This window comes from Myzus persicae, unplaced genomic scaffold (assembly GCF_001856785.1).
Source record: "Myzus persicae strain clone G006 unplaced genomic scaffold, MPER_G0061.0, whole genome shotgun sequence".
NCBI lineage: Eukaryota > Metazoa > Arthropoda > Insecta > Hemiptera > Aphididae > Myzus > Myzus persicae.
The window spans coordinates 169,844-186,944 of record NW_019103443.1 but is presented as its reverse complement, the minus strand read 5'-3'; the positions used below and the strand labels follow the sequence as shown (position 1 = coordinate 186,944).

Sequence of the window (17,101 nt, the reverse complement as noted above, 5' to 3'; positions counted from 1 at the left end):
AATACCTAAGTTACAGCGCAGTAAAATTATAAATAATAAAATTGGTACACTACTGATAAATATGCACACTGCCTCTTGAGTACTTGATTACACCTTGCATTTTTTTTTCTTCATTGCAGGATATTTTATTTAATGTGTAAAAGGTGTATAAAATATATAATAGAACTTTAGTTCAAAATTTGGTAACTTTGATTTATTGTATTTCAGCTGTACCATAAAAAGATTTTTCAGTTGAAAGTAGCCACTTGATTTAATGATAGTCTTACCTTTTCAAGAGCCTATATATTGCAGAGGTTGGGGTTCCAGGGGTGGCAAGAATACATATTCTGTTCCAGAGCGGCACTAACCCTTAATCCCCCTCTTCTGCAGAGGGTGCAACTATACACAATATATATAATATTCGGTTGGACGGATTTGCAATGCACTGCATGTGCACCCTGCTATGATGTGCAGACTATACATAATAGGTATATAGAATAACGGTGTACAATGGGTTGAAATACACATCGACGAGGCACGTCTGTGCACATGTATATAGTTAGATCGAACAAGTGCAGGGTCTGAGGGTCATCACTCGTCGTTGATGAAAACTTTGCATCATAAAAATCGGCGCAAGGATCGCTCTCGAGGTCTATAATAATATAATACACGTGTACAAACGTGCGAGCTGTTTTGTCTGTATGCGATTCGCCATACAGCGGACGTATGACCTATAGACGCGGACACGTTCGTTATATACTATGTACATGGTATATAGACTTCTGTAGTACATAATAAACGCGTATTATAGTCGTAGACTGGCCGAGTAGTATACTGCCTTGAAGACGTTTTTCGAGAACTCATCGCCATTGCCAAAATCCGTGCACGTATATACATATGATATAATTTACGAAACGCTCGCGTACGGCTAATTCAATTTATTGGCATCGTTCGAACACGCGACGGGCTCGCGCGCGCGTGCCAACCATATAATATCGCCGGCGCCCTGCCCTCGAGGCGGGGGTGATATATAGTGAGACTGCTGCTACTACTACCGCTGCTGTGAGAGGAAAGGGTCGACGACGGTACAGGGTACATATATATATATATATATATATATATATACACACATGTATATTGTATATATATATATATATATACACACATGTATATTGTGTATTATCTTACACTGCAGCCGACTAAATAACGGACCTTTGCGCAAAGGGCGAGACGACGAAAAAGATATATATTATATGCGTGCATAATAATAATAATATACTTTTATTGTATGCGATGGTATGAACACGCCGCACACAGCAAGGCGACGCCAGAAAAGGTCTGCGCACGTGGTTAATGGTATTGACTAGGGATTTCGGTCGTCGTCTACTGCTGCTATATGTATACTAATAATATATAGTATAATAAGTAATAACTGTATTAGCTCTATTGTGTCGGTTCTACAATCTACAGTCTACAGAACAACTCAAAAGCTACCACCGCCAGTAGGGTATTTTCGGCTTTTATCGCTTACCCCACTATTAATAAATATATACCTCTAAAAAGTACGGAGTCTGTATCGGTTGGCTCAGACGTAAACTACATAGTAGCGAGTGTAAGCATGAATTATTGTTTGCCATAAATCGATTTGTAATCAAAACAGAATAACAGTATAAATACTTAAGTATCCACTATAACAGCGCCACTAACAGACATTATATTAATAAACCGCCATCAAAGAGTTCCATTAGTGAAATGTAAAAAGTAAACTCCCACAAATTACAATGCGCATTTGCTTAATACTGCAACGTTAAAAAAGTTACAGTCTTAATAAAAGCATAGTAAACCAAGAACGGCCAGAACACAAAGAGTCACCTATAGCAACGAAAATATCATATACCTACCTACCGGCTACCACACACACGTTAAAAAGTTGTTTTTATTTTAAAATTATAATGCTACAAATCTAAATAATAATATAATTATATTATTCACCCGAAAATATGTTATACTCCCAATTTAGATTAATTAAACTAATATCTAGTATATACATGTATATATATATATATACAGGGTGTATCTTATGTCATTGTACGCGGGGTTTTTTGACGATTATGGAACGATGACATGGAATTTCGTTAAAATGAAAAAAGACGTGTTTCTTTATTTTCAACAAGCAATTTTTTTATAATAATTTCAAAATTTTTAAACACGCAGGTGTACCAATAACAAAATCAACTTTTTTTTCAAATGGTAACCACTATATTTTTTAATGGATTCTGGTAAAGCTTTTTTTTCTGAACATTTTGGTAGTCGAATCATCAATTTTGGTTCGCTAGTTTATTAACTATGGTCCTCCAAAGATTAGTAAAATATGCATTAATACTTTTGATTGAAATAATTAGTATAGGCTTAATTTGCAAGTGCTAAACAATTTTTTCTTATAACTACCTTTTGATACACTACAATAGTTGTATCTGTAATTTAATGACACCCTCAAAAAAAATAACAAACAATATTTTTTGTAAACAGTTCATTATTTTTATTTTAACATACGATCATCAAAATCTCGTCTTTTGTTCGTCATCGATTCCCACTTTCGGGGGCTATAAATAATATAGGACTTGGATAATATACAGTATACACGACTGTCGTAACAGCAGCTACAGACCTTATGTAAGTAGTTATCAGGGTAGTAACAATAACAACAATATGACAGTTTGTTTCTTTATGTTTTCTAGTCTGATTTCCAATTATTGTTTAAGACTTTGACGAATTTTCAAATATCTGTACTCTGCGGGACGCTGGTTTATGTTTAATAATATATAGTATGATATACTTTTTCTTCTACTTTTGCGTTTAAATTGATGAAAGCACTTATAGAACAATTGAGTATTTCTTGTGTATAATAAATAGTTATGTTTGATTAAATGTATGTTTCATCTAGTATTCTAGTCAGTAATGATTCAAGGGGGGGGGGAAATTATACCTATTTATAAAAAATTTTAAATTATCTGTTAAATAAAATACGTAAGTGCAAAAAAAATAGAATCCACTCAAGGGGGTGGGGGGGAGTCAGGAGTGCGGTCACATATTCCCTAATCTCAATGATATCCCCCTTATACATATATACTCAACTGGTTCTAGTCCATCGCGAGTAATTAATGTTAACTTTTTCAATCACCAGCTATTACGAATATTGCTGCTATAGACTCATCTAGTCGTTCGCAATAAAACAAATCGTTTATTAAATACCTACGTACTACGTTCATAATATATTATTATTAATTATGAATTATGAAAATAGCAATACACACGTTTTCGTCGCGTTTCGCGTTTCTATCAATCGTATATTATGCACGTTGACAGTTCAATTGATAATGAATGAGACCGTATGCCTGTGTATAATATAACTAAAATACTAACAAATAACAATATTTTTACATCAGAACAAATTATTTTTTTCCCATAAGTGTACAACCGTCGATGAAAACTCATGCAACTAGAGGACTGAATGACCTTTTTCCAGTAAATAAATCTTTGTACATCTACGGCTCTCTTTTATGACATAATAAAATATATACCTACCTATCTAAATAAACCAAGTTTTAAATTTATTACCTCGTACTGACCACAGCGAAAAGCTGAAAATGCATTACCTAAATATATATATTTTTAATATTATGTAATTGTATTTTATCATGCATATATATTAAACGTTATCGTAAGAGGGAAATTAGGGAAATTTGGGTTTTACTAGTTAAGTAATGCTAGGATTTACTGTCTGTAAGTACAGTGTACTCAGTAAAGGCTGAAAATCATAATTTTATTCGAGTTATTATTAAAAATATTGTATACATCCAAGAATATATAAATTGAGTTAGTAAAAGCTAATTAATACACGACAAATACGAATTACTCTGAACAAAAATTATAAATATGTATTATTATTATTAAAGAAATTACTGATAGTTTTTAAATTTTTTATTAAAAACACGTATTTCAAAAACAAAATTTTTATAAGTTAGTAAAAGTTGATTAATACACAGTGCAAGGATCGATTGAACGAGATAATCAAGTCATCGTCGTTTAAAAAACTTAAAACAATCAGTAATTTGTTTTAATAATATATAATTATACATTTTTTTTTATTGTAGGTAATTTTTACTTATATATTCATCAGCTTTTACTAACTCAGTTAAAGGGTTTTAATTACTGAACAGAGTATCTATGTGACTACATATGATTTTAAATAGAAATAAACATACGTATACATTTTAATATAATAGTAAAGTAAACTATCATATTTAAATGCATAAATGTTGTATAATTTAATTTTCGTTTACTTAGGTAATATTTAAGTATAGCAAGAATGTATTATATCACCATATTGGACAACTTAATACTGCTAAGTTACCACACACTAAAAAAAACGGATTTGGTAAGTATGGATTATATATGGTATATATTATGTTTATGTATACATGTGTTTTCTATTATCATTAAAATATTTAAAAGCCCTATATAGGTTTATAGGTACCTATATGTTATAAACCCATTTGTAAAATGCCACACGCGTACCATTGCTGTGCATTATACATATATAACAACACATGTAGCTATATATAATTTTATAAAACCATTCTAAAGAGTTCTGTCGTACGAGTGCCGTCCGAAATAACGCGTAACACACACACACACACACACACACACACACACACACACACACACACACACACACACACACACACATCGAAGCACGTATATTTGAATGAAAGATTCAATGGTAAGTAGTAAATACTAAACACCATATTGTTATTATTCAAACGGGATTAACATACAGAACCGTAACTCAGGGTCGTAGTTTGATGACCTAGTGCGACAATATTAAGTAATTACCTATAGTAAGTTGTTAGTAAGTTTTATTCCTATTAATAATGAATAGCCAATAGGTAACACGCTTACACAACACAGACTCTATACAGTGTGAATATAATATAATATGTTTATATAAGTACACGTTCTGCGTGTTGTGAGATATCATTATTCATTTACCGAATTGTTGTGAACGCGTGTGCGGTGTGCGTCTCCCAAAGCCGACACGCTGCAAGACAATAATACGTATTATATATGTACAAAATCGATATTATATTATATTATATTCGTGGCGCGTACCTAAATGCGAAAATCTTACGTCGTCGCTGTGTTACAAATCGCGCTGAAAATAACGGGCATAGTCTATAGTATAACACTATAAAATTATAATGGAATACTGTATACAGTATACACGTGTTGTATAATCTCAAGCTATCTATATGATATATTTATTTAGACCGGAGGAGCATCGTGGGCACGATAAATGCGTCCCCGCTGTGCGAACCACTCCGGTGGCGGTCTTTGAACGAAAACCACCGAAATACTTTTGACACCGCGAGAGCAAACAAAAACAACTTTTGTCCGAGTACAATAAGAATACCTAAAAAAAAATCGATTTGGCAAACCATGCCACACACACGTACACTCGTGAGTGACGGTTTACGTGACAGTTTACTAAGTGTCGTGCGTCAACGCTGTGGCAAACACGCGCTCGCGGAAAATAAGTCAAGTGCGGGGAGTTAATAATTTGACATTTCCAAACACTCTGTGTACTCGTACAATATGCGTCGTGTTTAGAACGATATTTTGATATAATAATAATAAATTAATAACAATAATATTATTGTTATTATTTATGGTGTTTACTTTATCGTCTAAGCGGGTCCCCGCACGACGTAGACGGGCCCGCATCAATGTGCAGGATATACGGGGCGACCTTGGACAACAATATAATAATAATAATAATAATATATTATTAGGCACCTACTTGTTATACAACACAAACGTGCGTAAACGATAGGTTTTTTGTGAACCGTTACCCGCGGTCCGTGATCCACCTGCGAGGGTCGTTGCTCGTTTGCAGTCGGACGTATAAACGTGCCCGGAAAATCTTTGCGGCTTGGGTGCGACGAGACAATGCGGCACTAGGTACTGAAAATTGCAGTGAAATCACGCATCGTCGATTAAATTGTGGAAAGCGGACGAGTAAAAGGCGTGCCAAGGTTTTTCCTGTCGATTCTATTATATGTTCAGGTAGGTACTGCCGCATTACTTGCTATGAACGTAGATTCAGCAGTATTGTTATCTTTCGATTATTGATATAGATGCTGCAGGTACCTTATATTGTTGTGCACCAGTCGAGTGGAAATGGTAATAGACTAATCCAGAACAAGTACGGTATATTGGATTGGTACACGCACCTGACGATTTTTAAAACTTTTAATAACCGTGAAAGCTTGCGACTTTTCGACTTAAACAACCCCCTTCCTACACATTGGTATATGCGTACGTTTTGACCGTTTAAGACTCGTCGGTTTCTATAAAACATGAAATATCATTATTATGTACGAGTGTACAACACACACCGTGTGGCATGATAATCACATTTTATGCTGTTCTCATATCTCTAAAAGCCGGCATAAAACGTTCTAGTCCGCTAATTAGTAAAATATTCAAATATATGTGGAGCATCAATAACAATAACAATAATAATAATTAATACTAAATTTATCTCTACTCGCAATTATAGTCGGTATACGTTTTATTATAATTTATAACATACGGGCAGATCAGAGAGTCGTATTACGAAAAAAACCGATGGATATTTTTCGTTTAAACGTCATGATAATATCGTCATAATAAATAATAAAATTATACTATATGATACCCTCCCCCCCCACAGTTTTTGTACCCCCAACAACGGACATCTCTGATTTCTCTCACAGTCGCATACAGTCGTTTAATGGCGGTTGATTTAAATGATTCAATTATAACCATAGTACACAAGGCCGTAACTAGAAATTAATTTCGAGGGGGGGGGGGGGTTAAGCTAAAAAAATGTTTTCTAATTTTAAAATACCCTTTGAATTCCGATGTGGTTTACAACCCACCGAGACGGAGTATCATTGATGTTAGTTTAGTCCACTTAGTATTAGGTACAATGTTTTTTATTTTAGTTTTTAATATATTAATATACAGTTATTATTTTACTACCACATAATGTAACACGAAAAAATGTCGGGGGGGGGGGGGGGGTTGAACCTTGATGGTACATCACCGTACACAACTATATAGTATACTATGTATGATGTACATATTATAATCGTATTGTTACAACTTACAGGGCGGGCCAACTTTTCCGTAAAACTAGTTATAACGCTACAAAAACACGACACTAGTCCCGCGCTTATATTGTAATGAAAAGCCATCTAGACTTAAATGTGCGATTGCAGGTCGACATTGCGCAAACGAATTTTTTTAATTAAAAAAATGTCAAACGACCTAATTCCCATCATGGACAAAAACATAGTCTGTTGCGCTTATAAAACGAGTCGCGAGACTATAATATTGTGTTGTACACGTGCACGATAACCGCGACATTAGCAGTCAGCAGCAGTCACCAGAGATACAATAATGATCATTGATCACGCTTTGGCGCAGCTACTCGCGGTGACTATATCGGCGATATCTGAACACAACAAAAACGCTGCACAGCACAATACATTATTATTATTATTATTATTATATTCCAGACGTGACCGTTGTATCCGAAAAACCGAACAAAACGGAATTTTGTATTTTTACAACAATAAAATATACGATTTGTCTGTGCTGCAAAAACAGTAGAATATAAAACCGTTTTAAAGTATATCTAAACATTTATTGTAATACGTAACGATATTCCGTGCAAAAAAATATTATTTGATTAATTACATATACAGACAATAATTGTGCTTTTAAAATAATTGAACGAAAAACATATACTTTCCGAGAACTGTGAGATGGTTTATTATTTATTTGCTATGATGTGTCACGTGTAATAGATACATCTAATTAATTATACACAACAATTTTATTTATTCGATAAGCCGTATGCGGTATGCACCGAGTATTGTACTTGATATAAAAGGTAAACTCAATAATGTTTTATTACTTTTATTGATTTGATATGACTACGGTTAGTTATTGAAATTAATAAATAAAGTATAAATTACACTGTTTAAAATAGTCCATTTATTTCAAGACAGTAATTGAAGAACAGAAGACTTATTAATTCAAGAATAATTTTTTAACCCTTTTATTTGTTAAATAATTAGAATTTATAAGCCGTTATTTTATGTAAAATTAAACTTGAATCGCGTTTGAAATGAAGTATCAGATTAAAATAATTAAAATGTCGGTCGACACATTTTTATAATTTATTGGTGTCTGATGGTTTTTCTGGGTTGTTTAAAATGCATAAGGTGTGTTATGGCACAAGTGCCAAAATGGGACCGAAAACATTTCACCGACTGACGTAAGTTCCAGCTACATTATTATTCACCTTGTGGCGTATCTCTTAGTCGAGAATAATATAATATATTTTATGGATTTTTTTTTATCATTTCTGTGTTCTCATGTGTAAATTCATGAAACCAGCACAATTAAAAGTTTTGAAATTTGGTGCACGCTTGACCCACATGTAACACAACTTTATATCAGTGTAAAAAACTAAAAAACTTTAACAGTACAAATAAAAACCAGAACAAGTTTACCTACTAGCGATTTTAATTTAAAACATGTACTTAGAACATATTTTAAACGATGTATAGGCACACTCATATACAACTTTAAAGTTTTACCAAAGTAAATTGTTGTCTGTGGGAATTGTTGTAATTAAATATTATGAAAACATAATTCATTTTAATCACGTGGTATAAACTTATGAATAAAACATAACACCATTTTAACAGTAGGTACCAATGTACATTTAGTAGTAGGTATCTTTTTTATAATTCTAATCGTTATTTTTAATTTTAGTGATTTATAAAAATTGCATAAAAATTAGAAGAATATTTATAGTAAAATTACATTAATTTGATCGTTAGTTTGAGCTCAACTATACTTTTGTACTAATTATATTCCTAAGACCGAAATATTTATTATAATCTTATTTTTATATTTTTATAAATTAAAAACTGCATTATTTTTATTGTGTCATTAAAGTTTGTAAAAAGTTTATGGTTGTTAGAAAAAAATGAATGAATAAACTATCTACTGCAAGTTTTTTGATTGAACTTTGAAATTTAAAAACTTCTTCATTGGACATAAATATTAAATAATATGTAATACTTAAAGGTTAGGATGTTCACATTTCACATTTTCACATAATACTTAGTAGAGACGGACAGCTACTGTTCTGCAAGAGAGTTAAGGTCTATGTATATATCAATTAATATGCATAAAATAATTGATAGATAATGTTTTCCGGAAAAATGAATAAATTATTTGTTTTAATTAAAAAGGCATATCGTGATTTAACCCTTGTAATACCCGGAAATTATACAACATAACCCTATCCCGAGTAAACGGATCGGTGAGCAAAGCAACTATACATTATACCTACCAGGTCTGTATCATCGAGTATACTGCAATATATAATTGGGTTGAAATAGCAATTATTATTTCAGTCACAGTTTTTATGTGGGCTCAGCAAATTCATGAGGGAATAATGTTAAACTTATTTTTTGTTGCTCTTTATATTTAACCGGAAAATAAAAAAACGGGTGACAGGTAGACAACTGATTAGAGTTTGTTTGGATTAAGACGCACACGTCTTTCAGCTCATCTTTTTTCTGGTTCACCCTTTAACTAATATGTATAGCCGTACAGCCTTTAAACGACCCGATCGGTCCATCTTCCATCATCCTCTCGGCGAGGCAACTCTGACAACGGATGAAAAATATGCTACACCGCGGCGTCTATACAGAAATATATAACTAGATTTATAATATATAGCTAATATATTAACGTATATTATTATACACAATTGATCGAGGTGTTTTAGGTGCATGTATACATTGAATACGTACATGATGTTAAAACGGTAAGAAAGATTTTAATTCAGTAAGCCCCCGTATTATGTAAATGCGCTAAGGTATTGGTAATTTTTTTGCGAATTCTTATTATACAAGTTATAAATTATAATACCTATAATCTATATGAATGGCGGCTGTCGTGCTGACAATACGTTTTGAACGTGTTAGTTATATCGCCTGTGCATAATATAATACATATTATAGAAATATTATGCACAATATAATATTATAATCAAACTTAATAAATAATTACACACGTTGAATACATGCCATTGTAAAAATTATTTTCCAACATCATTTAAGTGGAGGCATACAACAAAATAAAGCCGACCAAACTTTTTATTTTTTTATTTCCACTTTATTTTTTTTGAAAATGTCTTATTTTTTGCATTCCACGGGATGTCACACGAGTACATGACCCAATAGTTGTATCGCATTCAATCGCAGTGAACTGGAAATTAAACTACGCCAAGCATATAGTTAGTACCTGAGTGAGTGACGACTTACACGAGTACTATTATATATAATAGCTATGTGCCGTCTCTTTTCTCCTCCAACACAATCCCTGCAAGTCAAGAACCACTATTACGCACCCAAAAGTTATGAATCATAAGTAATTGCAAACAAACGAGTTGGCCATCCTACGATTAAAGTCTATTTTTTTTTCTCAAACAATAACAACAATTTTAAATTCCAAACATTTACTGTTGGTCTTATATAATATCTAGAATATAAGTTTTGTTTGATGTTTATTAAATGAATAGTTATTTACTTTTATTCAGTTTAGGTAGTTGGAAATCGAAAAAAAAAATAATTACACAATCTACAAAACTATTTTCTTTTGGATTTAATTCCATGATTTTTTTTTTTAAGCTTTATACTGAGTTTCGGTTTTCACTTGGTAACATGAGTCACGATTAAAATATATAAAGTAACTACTACTAAATTTGATTATAGGAATGGTTAGAAATATCACTTCAATATGAACCTTTTGACATTTAATTAGATAAATAATGCCTTGATGTTGAAACTCCTAGCGTTTAAATTTTCCATTTCAAACTTACAATACGTATAAAAAGCTGAGTGCACTGTTGGTAAGGATGTGGTTTGATATGATTAAAATAGCTAAATAGAATGAATTTTAATGGTGAAGGGTGTATACTGTATCCATTTTAATGTACAACCATAAAGATAGATCATATTTTAATATATTATATAGACGTAATATTCTTTTTGAAGATGATTTTAAGAACAATAAACTTCCCAGCTAGTTTAATCGTAGACGCGTAATTATATACATGTTTGTATTTTATTTTTTACTTAAACCTATAGTTTTATAAGTCTTGTATTTAATGTGGGAAGTTTTTATTATTGTGTTTATAATTTGAAATAATGACATTGAATGTTAAATTACAGTAAATTTCAATTTTACAAATGCATACTATCCGAGTTTAGTGTCGAAATATATTATCATAATTTGTGTTGATTATATTAATATACTTATGCATGATACAATATGATATGTAATTATATGTATTTATACTTTATAGAGCTGTAATAATTCATCTATCAAAAACTTATAAAAAAATTATTAATCACCTTATATATATACGGTAGAAATTAAACCCATAATATAGTCTTTTAAGCGATTAAACATTATAGTAATTGTATTATACTCATTATTACTATATTATATGATTTTTTATGTATATGGGTAAGTAAAATATAAAACCAAATTGCATATTTACATACCTATACATAATATTATTATACTATAGTGTAAAAGTTATATGAACTACTTATATATACTTTAGAATTTATGACACTTAAGTACTTTGTTGTCTTTACTCATAAGGAATTTAGTGAATATACTCGACCGGTCTTTTTGCAAGTGTCCGAAGTTCTAGAGGCAGTAGTATTATCGTAAAATGTGTGTTATAAGTTATACATTTTAAGTAATCGGACATATTCAATAAAACGTTCAACTTTGTTTAGTACATTTTACATTTTTCATAGGTATTATTAGATTGATTCAGGAGCTGATGTAAGCTTAACAGATATTTAAAAATTACCAACTATGTTAATACATAATACTTAACATTGTTTATTAAATCAAACGCTATGACATAACTACGTATAATTTATGAAAAATCGAAATTGTCAAGTAAAAAACAAAAAACACCGTGTGACCATAGTAGCAATAGCAGCAACAATAATCGTGTTACATAAAATGTACAAATGAACAATAAAAACACCCATTGTAGTATCAAATAATAGTATATACTATATACCATCGTGAACCATGATAATTTTATTGTTGTATTGTTTTGCCGTGTGAAGGTCAGTTTCTGCGGGACGGGGTCTCAAAAGTGCTCTAATCGTTATTTCAATATCCATATCATATTTACAAAACTGTGGCACATTGGCACGTCAGTGTGTAGGTTGTGAGTTTATATTATTATAATATAGTAATGGTAACTTTAAAAAAAAAAAAAGAAATAGTAGAATGGTGAGTAGAAATACAATTATTAAGTTACGCAGCTATCACAACGTGTCTGAAAATAAGCTATAATATGTTATAATAATAGCGGGGAGCGGCCAACATAGGCATTGAACGACAATATTTTTTATTTTACTCAAGATCAAAGCTTAAAATATAATATTATTAGAACATATTATTTTGGTCAACAAAAATAGTTTAGATTCATTATTATTTCTTATAGCTTTAACGTCATTGATGTAAACAACGGTATCGTACTAGTAATATATTATGTTAATTAAACAAGACTCGGAAAAATTGATTGTGGGAAAAAGTTTGATGAAGAAATCATGTGGCAGATTCTGCTATAATGAGCTAGTAAAATGGTCAATGAAGTATTATAAATTATAAGGTCATGTACTATTCATAGGTATTATATTATGCTATATTATTATTTATTGAAAATGTATATGAAGGTGTAGCGGACAAATGAAGCTTATACACTATTGAATAGAAATGTCATAGTGCAGATACCAAAGAATGTCTATTGAACTCGTAGTATAATATAATACATTAATATACCCACGTGGTCACGTGTATATATATATATAAACAGATAAAATTGCGAGGAAACGTATATGTAGTGTTACAGCGAAGAAGAACGAATATAAACACTATACTGACATCCACCGAACGAATGCATGAATTGTCACCACCTGAGAGACGGAATAAGGGACATTAAAGGCATGTCCCATCCGGATCCGGTGCTCCGGAGGTGCCCTACTCATATCAGTTTCCAAATATTTCATATGAAGAGGGATCTGCGGGGAACTCACTGAGTGAGACTTGCAAAACGGCAGTGTCAATATATTTTATAATTATAATTTGATATTTACTGAAGTTATTCGTTCTATAACAATAATTCGAACTGTGAAATACTGAAATACATATGATATGACGTATATTGTTTAATTAATGCGAGGAGTGTATATCATACAATCCATATTTTACTGTATCCAAATTCGAACTAATATTACCTAATACCTATGCGCAACAATTGGTTTAAATTGTATTTGTCAAAAAGCGCGATAAAAATTATTTTTTATTTATTAAACACTAACGGGCTTCGTCAGAAATACTTGATTAACACAATGGATTGATCGGTTAGTGTGCTAAAATATAACAATAACAATAATAATATTTCATCATCGGAAGCTGAGACTCACCTGCAAATGGTCTAGGAACGACTCCAATCCCCTGTCAGTGACGCTGGAAGACTGCAAACACAGCGCCAATATGTTTTTGTTGGGAAACGGGTAAGTGTTGACGAACTCGACCGTATCCTGGTCCTGTGCACCGTAAATGGTGATGGCCGTCATCTCTCTGGCCACAAACGACTTGAACACGGCCGCCTTGTCAGCGTAGTTGTATGATCTGAGCTGTTTGCAGCGGATCACCGGCCGCACGTTGTACCAGAACTTTGGAGATCTGTACAGCACGTCGCGCCACCTGACACACACGCGAGACAGCGGCACGCGGTCGGCGGCCGAGAAGTACGTAAAGAAACCGTTGAGGAACTGCTCGTCACGCATCATCTCCGACCACGTGACCGGCCGCTTGATCCGGTACGTGGCCACGCGGTTACGGACAGGCGTCCGGCCGCGGAACCGCGGATACTGGATGCCACCGGAACCGGATCCTCCGGAAATGAGGCCACCGCCGCCACCGGTACCACCGCCGCACAGCACGTTAGTTACACGTTCCATGACGCTGGTACCGGTCCGCGAGGCCCGGGACGGCGAACCGGTCGCGCCAGCCGAGCTACCGCCGCCGCTGCCACCGGAAGTCGACGGCGATGGTTTGTTGGCCGCCCGCAACGTCAATCCATTGATGCGCTTTGACAGTTCGGCACTGGCACGTTCCACGACGCCTTGGCTGGTCATGATGGTGGTGATGTCGCCCAGTCACGACCGTGTGCACACTACCACTGCAGAGATAGCTCGTCACCGTCACTGCCACCGCAGCCGTCGTCGTGGTGGTGATGGTGCGTCGGACGCTCCGTCAACACTGAAAACGGCGCGGCGGGGAACTTTCGCTCGCGCGTTCCGCCGTCGTTCTCCGCGCGGCGGCGTGCGCTCCGCGCTCGGTAACCGACGACGCCGCCGCCGCCACCCCTCCGGACGCCAACCGCACTCCCCGCCGGCCGACCCACCCGGATCGCGCGCGCTATACGGTCCCGAGGATTACCGCGCTCTTCCGCCGCCTCACTGGTCGGCCTGGACCGATCAATAATGTACGACGCGCGCGAATATCAGCCGCGCGCGAACAAATGACTGTGCGACGACTGCTGCAGCAATAAACAGGGACGACAATATATATATATATTATATGACCGGGCTCAGGAAGAGGAAGTAAATAATGTACCTATATATATATATATATATATATTGTATAATAATTCGCGGGTACAACTGCGAGAATTAATTGATTTCCGGAGTTGCGGCCTATACACTGCATATGACGCGTTGGTATAAACTGTGGCACATCCATAGTCGGACTTACTGTATAGTGCTAAGTGAGGTATATGTACCGTATACCCCGTCTCATACCACCCGTCATTATATGTTTATAGGTACCTATTGTGCGGTTGAATGCCTACATAGCAATATTCGGCCTGTCGGTAAAACGATTCGTTTTTATAATTAACCGGTAACAGTAAAGTTTTGGCCAACACGTCCATATAACATTATACATACAATGTTTCTCCAAGACTATAAAACCCACACACTTTTGGTAGATGTATCCTAAAACATAAAATTGAATACTTACTTAAAAATTCTATATTCTATTTACGCATAATAAAATAAAGATTTCATCTTATTCGTGTGAACGCGTGAACATAGGTCATTTTTTCATATTGGGTGTTCAGAATATGGGCTATTTAAAACAAAATTTAGTGTTTGTACCAAACGTTTTGTAAAACTTGGTAAAATTTTTCACGTTTGGAATACATCTGGTCCGTAGTCTGTAGATTACAAATAGTGTGAGGTATTTTGCAATACAATATATAGGTATATATAAAATGTGTGGTTTTGTTCATCGACCTTTTTAGAGTCGAAATCATAAGTTTGCGACTATGCGAGGTCCTTTTCCTTGAAAATTCCCCTGAGTATAGTTAGTAATAGTTATACTTTATAGATGCCTAGATTTATCCTATATAATAAAGCCGCTCCCAAAGTGAAAATCCTTGATCTCGGATCGCCCTCACGCGCGACGCGAGTGTACAATGTACACAAATTGGAAACCAGAAAGGCAATATTGCATTAATATTGAACAACTTTTCTCTTATAGGTGTCCAATTATTGGCTTTGTCGCCACACTTGTTTGCTTGGTAAAATTCGAGTTATTATACCTATACCTACGCCTTCAGCATGCAGTGGCATACACTGATATTTCTAATGAGAGGGGGTTATATTAAAAAATTATAAATACCTATTCATCAAAATATTTTAAAAATTGTATTCACTTTTTATATATATATATGGGTACTTGTAGTAAAAAAAATGCTAAGAGTGGTTGTGGGGGAGTTTTAATACCCCCATCCTCTCAGTGTGTACACAACTACCTACATAAATATTATGTGTTATACTTATATTATATATAGTTTTAATATCAATCACACTACAAGGCACAACTAGTAGGTACTAAACTATTAACAATCAAGAGCAAAACGTTCCTCGTTATGTAGCTCCGTTTAGTTGTTGGTTCATCTTTATTTCTAATTCGGCGGGAATAGGTATATGAACGGAAACTCCATCGTGCGTAGGTATATTGTTTTGCGAATGATATGAATACACATTACACATTGACAATAAAATAACACACACGTGTCCAAAAAAAAAAATACGACGTGCTTGATTTCCTTAATTTTTTTACTATAGTATCGGTTCCTATAGGTACGACTAAATTATAGGTATAATATTTATATGCCAATAATATATTATATTCATTCATGTGATGTAGACTTACCTATGTTAAAGATATAATTTGAACAGTGCAATAAACTGCGTCCTGTAAGAGATGTTAATGATTATAATGGCTACATAAGTACATAAAGGTAACAATATATGCGTTGATAAAACAGAAGCATTAATTTTGAAATAAATAGTTTTAAATCAGTGTATATTATGTACGTATTCTAATAACTAATAAGTATATGTTTAAATTACTAATGTATGCGTATTTTTTAATTTCAATGGTCACACGTCAATACCCTACCTTCGATGAAATGAACAGAACGAATTGAATAATAGTCGTTTTTTATTGCATTGTAGACTTTCTGCTGTAGTTTGATGATGATGACGATATTTTTCCTGATTTCAGTTTTTAAATATGGCCATTAACTGGGAAATAGGGGGAATATGAAACGTAAAAAAAAAAAATTGAATAAACCTTGAAATTTGCTGTAAATTAGTATAAAAATAACTTAATTGAAAAAAAATTAATTAATTGTTTGGAAATAATATGAAAACAAAAATTAGAATGACGAATAAAATATTAATCAATAATACATAATGTATAATAAACATTTATATAATACATTTTTTTAAAATGCATACAGCTGCAGAAAATGCAATTATAATATTATATGGCATAATAATATTATATATTACATAATATAATTTCAAATTTG

At 33.5% G+C, this 17,101-nt stretch overlaps 1 protein-coding gene across 1 annotated transcript in view; it reads right to left on the bottom strand.

Moving 5' to 3' along the window:
* LOC111034542 (F-box/LRR-repeat protein 16) overlaps positions 1-14,522 on the bottom strand; it is a 30,407-nt gene extending 15,885 nt beyond the window's left edge. Inside the window, exon 1 of the mRNA XM_022315815.1 lies at positions 13,635-14,522. Coding sequence (XP_022171507.1) covers positions 13,635-14,351 — 717 coding nt within the window. The 5' untranslated portion in view covers positions 14,352-14,522. The remainder of the gene's footprint in view (positions 1-13,634) is intronic.
* Between the last annotated feature and the right edge of the window lie 2,579 nt (positions 14,523-17,101).